Genomic DNA, 8,590 nt, shown 5'->3' with positions numbered 1-8,590 from the left:
TTTTATCCATTCCCAAATTAATTAATTTCAATATTTTATATTTTTTTTTCATTTTTAAACATTGACTGTTATTAATTTTATATTCTCAAATAAATCACTTTTAAATTATTTTCTGTGTTAAAATAAAATATATTCTTACCACAATGATAGTACACTAATCTCAGTGTATTTTTCTTAAAAGATGATATATATATATATATATATATATATATATATATATCATTTTTAATTTTTATTTTACATTCAAAATTTTAAAATTAATTATGCACTTATAATTTATGATGTTAAATAATAAATATTTTGCTCTTTTAATTTTTTTTAAAATTTAAATAAATTATATATATATATATATATATATATAATTTATAAAAATCTCAATTATTTTATTTATATGTTAAATTTTATTTATATTTATTAAAAAGAAATCATATTATAATACTTTATTTAGTATACATGCAATAACAACAATGGAAATCAAACTTATCTTCATACATATGTTCTAACTTTCATCATTAGGTATATCCTAATAGGATCATTTTCTATTTTTATTTTTCTTGGATTAGAGACATAGTATCATTCAATCTATTGGGTTAAATATTAATTTTACTTATAATATATAATTATTATTAACTCGAGGAAATTTTTTTAAAAAAAGTCCAAAACATACCACCTTACACCATTGTGTAAGGCCCTTGCTCACCCTGGATTCATTCGCGTGAATTCGTCAACTCTATGAGTTAATGAGTTTATATAATAAAAGCCATGAGGAAATTAATTGCTACACCGGATGATAATCGAATGTTTCAAAAAAATCCCACGCAAGGAAAATACAATTATGATACCTTGCTAAATTTTGCGAGTATATTGATTGACGACCTACTCTAATGACAAAGGGGAAAATAGGCCTGCATGCATTAATTACCCCCTTGAAAACCTTGCAGTAAATTTAATAAAAGTATTTAATTTTGATTGACAATAGTGTGAAATATTTTGACTTTTAATATAATTAATTTCATTTTTAATCACAAATTATTACGTGTAATAAGATCATTGGTTTTTATAATATTTTTTAAAAAAATTATAAGTAAAATAATTTTTAATAAGCTTATAGTGCAAAAATATAATAAGACTGCAACAACAATTAATTAGATTCTTAATGAAAATGATGTCGACTATACTGAAAGTTACTAGAAATCTAGAATGGCTTTGAAATAACAATAAAAACGTCTGCGTTGTTGTGTTGTTGCTTTGTTGCTTTCTCCACTTATGCTTAAGCAAATTCATTCCACATAGATATAAAATGCAAGTGCCAAAGGTTGCATTAAATTTATAATAACACATATGAATGACTTTTTCATGAATAATAATAGTCCAGTCAAAGAGAATTAGCTAGCTAGGGGAGGAACAAAGCAAAGGTAGTGATAGAAGTGATGAAGGACTAAGCTAGGATTATGATTTCTGACGTTAACGTTGGGGAATCAACAACTAAATTAAGAATGTTTCATAGCAAAGAACTGAAATGAGATGTGTACGTTGGAGAATGTCCACATCTGTGGCCAGCACATGAGATGGAATTGACCTTGGCAACGATCGCCAACCCCAAACAATGAAATATTATTAAATTAAATACTCTCAGACCATTATCTATATATAATTATGATGACTAATTTTTATATAACATATATTTAAATTTTTAATTTATAAGAAAAAAAATAGTAATATAAAAATTATTTCATTCGTTCCATTATAATTATTGTGAACCAGGACCCAGGACTCAATGACCGGGGCAAAATCAAATAAATATGTAAGCAATAGATTCATACAAAATTTTTTAAATAATTTAAAAACATATAATGAAAAATACATTTCAATAGAAGATATTAAACATATTTTTCATTCTATAAAAAAAACAAAGACTATTTTTGAAGACCTTAAATTACAAATGACAATAACAAATTTTATATGTCACCAAAAAAGTTTAATAAATTTATAATAAAAATTGATATTTATGTTAGTTATATCTTTCTTATGAAATTTCCTATTGATCATATTTTAAAAATGTACTAAATTTAAATAAGTTATGTTACTCAGTAAATTATCTTTTAAGACAATAGTAGTCAACAACCATTAAACAATAATTTATGTTCAAAAAGTTAAAAAATTGTAGAAGAAAAATATTTGTTGCAACAGTTACTACAACTTTAGAGGCAATTTATAACACCTTTAGTGTAACTTGATATATATCTAATTTGTCTTCCAATGATTTACGTAGTACACAGATCTAGAACCCTCCACTAAGATAGAAAGCACAACGAAATCTCAAAATGGTAAGAATTAAAAATAAAGACAAAACAAGAAGAACAACAAAATTATAGAAAAACGGTGATTAAAAAAATAGAATATTTGTTGATATGATATGTTTTAAAATTTAAGTTGTAAATCTTATATATAGTATTTATAAAGTTTGACCAATTGATAATTTTTCTTTTCTATAATTATTTATAACTTTTAAAATAATAATAATAGTAATAATGATAAAATAAAAACTATTTTAAAGAAAATAAATAATACTCAAATATTTTATCTAAAACAAACAAAAATATAATTATCTCTATAACAAATATTATAAAAGAATAGAATATTATATTTTATTAAAATATGAAAATGATAAGTAATACTTAAATAATATTATTTACATACTTAAATTTCCAAAGCATAATAATTATCTAATTATATTTTTTTAACATTACCTAATATAAAAACTAAATTGAGAAAAAATCAGGAATGGTTGCCGGGGGTCCACCTCTGTGTGTAATAATTTTTTTTTTAAAATGATTGTTATTTTTTTTAATGTAACATTAATGATTTTTTTCCACTTATAAATTAATTAATGATGAATTATAAAACTTAAAAATGAATTAATAATAATTTAGGGTTAATTTTATAAAATTATTATTTTCTTTTATCTATTTATTATTATTTTTGCTTGTAAAATAACTTAGAAAAATAATTATTTTAGAATGGAGGGAGTACGTCTTATATAAAAATTAATGGGATGTATAATAATCTCAAACGATTTAATTAATGTAGTAATTTTTCTTGAACAGCAGTTGCGAGCAACGCCCAAAACCGAAAAATATATTAAATTCTTAATTAGCCAACAAGGATAACAGTGCTTAAGTAAATTCTCCAATATGAAAAATTAAGTGCTCCTAGAATAAACATTCCACGCAATTATTTATAATCTTGTATAGTTATCCTGTTTCCTATTTTTTTATTATAAAGTCACTTGTTTCAGTCACGTTTAATTGTTTATAGATTTTGATGCCGGTTTATGAGCAGTCATGTAAACCATTTTTAAAAGATTTAGCACTACTGTTAGTAGGCCATGCTTAACAATTCAGACAGAATTAAGGTTAAGAAAAAGGAGTTCTTATTTTATTATTTCACAAAAATTTGACGCATTCTTGATTCTTATCTTTTTAATTTGGGTTACTTTATGCTTATTTTAAATTTCGATAAGGTTCGATCGAGTTGTTTGATCTTGTTTTTCTCAGTGAAATTTTTAATCTCTAATGTTTGAAATGAGAAAAATACCTTAAAAAAGAGATTTCAACTACTAAGTTAGTGGTGTCCTGATGTGTTTTTTGTGTCTATATTTGGGATGAGTAAAACACATTTGAGACTCTTGATCTATATATAACTGTCTAATGTTAAGATAGTTATACGAGATGTTCGGAGTCATGTTGGTGGACTATTCCTCTATGTATCGTGGCTAAGATGGTCACAAATTGTGTACGTGAGAACCTCACGAGCTGAATATGTGATGAATTCTTTCAACTGTACAGTACAATTTATTATAATAATTTAGATTTTTATGTGAAGTTAAAGCAGACCACATTAAATATTAAAATAGCAAAAAGTTTACTAATTGACGATCACATTTCATCCTTTCATAAAAATAGCAAGAATAATTTTATGTTCTAATTATCTTTTACTTATTATATGCCGTTCAAAGAAAAATTCACTTATTATATAAAGAAAATACCGAATAAGACACATTAGGTATACTTATATTTTTATTTAACATTTTGTTTATGAAATAGGAGTATTAAGAAAAATAGTAGTAGTACATATAGAAATAGCCGACCAGTTTGCACAGCACAAATAAAAAGAAAGAAGCAGTCCATGCATAGTAAGGTTGTGCTGAATCCGAAATTCTAGAGAACCGGCCATACCAATTAGAACGTGATGAATCCACGGGTGTCCACCTATAGATGTGGTCAAAGTGTCTAACATAAAAGAACGTATTTGACCATTCCTATTAACCACAACTAGAAAAAAGAAAAAAGGCTTCCTTTTATCAGAAAAAAAAATGAAGAAGCTTCATTTCTATCAAATATTTAATACCTTTTCATTCAATATTTTTTTATCATTAGAAATAAAAAATAATAGTTATATTCAATAAGATATTTCACATAATTTTTAACTTTTTTTACTAGTTGAAAAATTTAATAGTAAATAAGATTTTTTTATAGTAATTTTTAATGTTTTTTAAATATTAATTGAAGTAATATTTTCTAAAATTTTAACTTCTTGGTTTTAGATTTATATATATATATATATATATATATATATATATATATATTAATTTTTATCTTTAATATATTTATTCAATTATCTAGTTATCCTTTTTATAATTTTTTGTCATTTTATATTTTTTTTAGTTACTTCAACCGTTAGTTTTATCGAATACTTGTAATTTAATAAATTAATTTTTTCACTTTCAATTAACTTTTCAACTAATTTTGTCAAACATAACCAATATAAAAAAATTTAAATACTCACATACTATTTAATCAACTTAATTAAATCCTTTAATCTATTCATTCAATAATTAAGATAATGCTTAAATATATTACTTCATCTATTGCAAGATAATAATAATCTTTTAAGATTACGCACATTGATTAAAAAAAATTAATTAATACAATTTAAACAAAACCATCCTTAATTTTTTAATTATTTTTGTGATTAATTATCCCACCATCCACTAATGAAAAATGTATGCAATCCTCACCAATTTATTTCTATGACAAATAATGCAAGTATTTATTGATCTCTTTAATTACATCTAGGTGTATTGTTTAAAAAAAATAACTCAAAAAAGCTAAAAGAACAAGTATTATTTTGGAAAAAATTAAAAAACTGAAAAGACTATTATTTTGAAATCGAGGGAGTAATATTTTGTTTTAGCACAATAGATTTTGTAATATTTAATAGTCATTTAACCTAATAAATGCCACATGACAAAAAAAAATTTAGTAATTTCAGATATCTGAAAAATAAAAATGAAAATCCACTCTATTTAGTAATACTAAAATTAAAAATATATTTAATCCTAAAAATAATATGTTTCTATAAAAAAACTATTTAATTAAAAGCTATGAATATTGAATGATATGAGAATAGTTAATAGGAGAAAACAAAAATTGAATCCCAAATAAAGATGAAAGGGGTCCCCACTTTGACCCATCCTCCAGGCTCACACATTGTCTCCTTTAAATACTCCATTTTCTCTTCCCCTCTCATTATTACCCAAACAAAAACATACACAAATACAAATTGAAGAACAAAGAAGAAGCTTCATCATCATCGTTACAATTGCTAACATTAACATGTCTTGTTCTGTGGCAGTTCCCACTTCCCCAGTGTTCTCTTTCTACAACAACAATAACAACGTTAACTCTTCCACCGCAGAACCTCTCATGCTCTCTCTTCCCATTCCCTCTACGACGCCGTCTTGCTCCTCATTATCTCCACCCTCCTCTCCCTTGTTGAAGAGAAAGAGACCCGCCAAACTCGACATTCCCGTCGCTTCTATCGCTTTTGCTGTCTCGCCGACGGCGGCGCCGTCGCCGGCGAGGGACGCCTTCGAGGTCGACGGACCTGGGTTTTCTGTGTTTTGCAAACGAGGAAGGAGGCATCATATGGAGGATTGTTTCTCCGCTGCCGTTGATCTTCACGGTCAACCAAAACAGGTAATTATTAAAAATATGAAGTTTTCTTCATTTTTTTTCCTTCTTCTGGAGTTTTGGCTTTGAATTTGTTTAGCATTGCCATCGGAATCACTAAAAAAGAAATCAACTACTTCTGATTTTTTTTCCACTTATTTTGAAGTCGAACAAAATTTTTAGTGACAAATTTATTGAAAAAGCAACCATAAATTATCATTTTGTGACAGTTTTAAGTTGTTCTAAACTACATTCAGGTACATACTATTTTAATCTACGGATTCAAATAAAAAAAAATAGTTTATACGCTTTTTAAAAATAGTTTATGAACCTAATGAGTACTTTAATCGTAATTTTTTTGTCACTAATTTTAATTTTTCTTGTAGTGAATTTTGTTTCATATATATGCTTAATGGGCAAAATGGATGGATATGCAAGTGCATGCAATGGTTCTAACATGAAATGTTATTTACTTGTTTCTTTTTAGGCCTTTTTCGGGATATTTGATGGGCATGGGGGAACAAAGGCTTCGGAATTCGCTGCACATAACTTGGAAAAGAATGTGTTGGAGGAGGTGGTTAGGAGAGATGAAAATGACATTGAGGAGGCAGTGAAGCATGGTTACCTCAACACAGATTCTGAATTCTTGAAGGAGGATCTTAATGGTGGCTCTTGCTGTGTGACAGCATTGATCAGGAATGGTAACCTTGTTGTGTCCAATGCTGGAGATTGTCGTGCTGTGATTAGCATAGGAGGTGTGGCAGAAGCCCTAACATCTGATCACAAGCCTTCTAGAGAAGATGAAAGGGACAGAATTGAGACTCAGGTAATAATTTGTCTTCCAATCATGTGTTTCTTGACTAATCTTCGGACTATAGATACGTGGTGGTTCAAGATTGTCTAATAGTAATTAATTTCTCCTCTTTTAAGTTCTTAATTTTAACATTTGTTAATTTTTGTAGGGTGGCTATGTTGATGTGTGCCGTGGTGTATGGAGGATACAAGGGTCATTGGCTGTTTCTAGGGGAATTGGAGATAGAAACCTGAAACAATGGGTCATAGCAGAACCTGAGACCAAAGTTCTTAAAATTGAACCTCAGCATGACTTGTTGATCTTAGCTTCAGATGGATTATGGGAAAAGGTATATACATATAAGAAATTAATTAATTACAATTATGTTAATGGAGTGGTTTCATTTTGATAATTCTTGTATCATGCATGATATTGTTATTCAGCTATTAGCTAATTAAGCTTCTATTTTTTGAATTTGGTTTCAGGTTAGCAATCAGGAAGCAGTAGATATTGCTCGTCCTTTTTGTGTTGGGAACAATAAACAGCAACCTTTGCTGGCTTGTAAGAAACTCGTGGAATTATCTGTGTCACGAGGCTCTGTGGATGACATAAGTGTTATGATTATCAAATTGCAAAACTACATTTGAAGTCTCGTGGTACAAGAGAGAAGAAAGGTTGGGAGGGTAAACGGGAGCCTCCACCTTAATTAAATACTTCTTCATTCTAATTAGCTTGAACAGTAGAATCAGTCAGAATATGATGAATGTGATTATGATTAAGGGAAAGAAGGTGGTAGCCTGAAATTAAGAGTACTTAATTTTTAATCTCAATATATCGGACGAATGACAATGTTATTCGTTGATGATATTAATTAGCACTAACTTGAGTAATTATTTGGTAGATTAATGATCTTGATGTAGTTAGCATCTTTTGTAGTGTATAAAAAGGGTTGAATTTTGTATCCGATCCAAATGCAAATTATCTCATTTGTCGTAACAAGTGTTAATTTTATTTTGTATAATTCATGCTTCGTCTAATTGAAGTTACATTATCATCACTCTTTCTGGATACAAATTGAAAACAATAATTCAAACATTTAATCTTGCAAGAGTAATAACCAAACCAAGTGATCCTCTTTGTTTACCCGACTATGAATATTGAAGATGGTGATTTTTTCGCTTCTATAAGGTAGTTTTGAGTAATTGATTACCTAGTTGGTTCCAACTTCCAAATCCCATGTTTCCATGCCATCTCTTATAAGCATAGTCTTCTAAACAGAAGTACATATGATCCCCTTTTACGTAGTCTTCTATACGGCCATTTAGATTCATGCCTACTGCTTTAACTCTCAAGATAAATAATAAAGTTGATCATGAGTTAGATAATATCTGATAATTTTCTGTAATTAACGGTCACTTCTTTGTGTAATTGGAGAAAAACACTTTGGAGAAGATTATATTTGTATTAATAAAAAGAGATGAACCATAAATTTTATCAGTTACATAGTTTAAAATAGGATTAGATAACACATAACTTTTCATTTTATTCTATTTCATTCAAATATATTCATTTTTTGTTCGTATGAAAGGTAAACATGAAATAAATTTTATTTTTTATTTTATCTTAACTCTGAGATCATGACTTTCTTTCAAAAGATTAAGTTAAAGATTAATTTCATTTACCGTATCATATGGGCAAAATAAACATAAATTCTTTCACAAAATAAATTATCTCTATATTTTTTTTCATTATAAAAATATTAAAATAATAATATAATAAAATG

At 27.1% G+C, this 8,590-nt stretch overlaps 1 protein-coding gene across 1 annotated transcript; it reads left to right on the top strand.

Moving 5' to 3' along the window:
- Window positions 1-5,609: 5,609 nt before the first annotated feature.
- LOC114396136 (probable protein phosphatase 2C 2) lies at window positions 5,610-7,783 on the top strand. Its single transcript, XM_028358030.1, has 4 exons — window positions 5,610-6,041; window positions 6,502-6,840; window positions 6,977-7,156; window positions 7,293-7,783. Exons 1-4 carry the CDS (start codon window positions 5,679-5,681, stop codon window positions 7,452-7,454), a joined length of 1,044 nt encoding a protein of 347 aa, XP_028213831.1. The 5' UTR covers window positions 5,610-5,678; the 3' UTR covers window positions 7,455-7,783.
- The last annotated feature ends 807 nt before the right edge of the window (window positions 7,784-8,590 follow it).

The sequence above is a fragment of the Glycine soja genome, chromosome 18, assembly GCF_004193775.1.
Source record: "Glycine soja cultivar W05 chromosome 18, ASM419377v2, whole genome shotgun sequence".
Lineage (NCBI taxonomy): Eukaryota > Viridiplantae > Streptophyta > Magnoliopsida > Fabales > Fabaceae > Glycine > Glycine soja.
The sequence above is the reverse complement of the archived record's forward strand: the minus strand, read 5'-3'. Positions and strand labels throughout refer to the sequence as shown.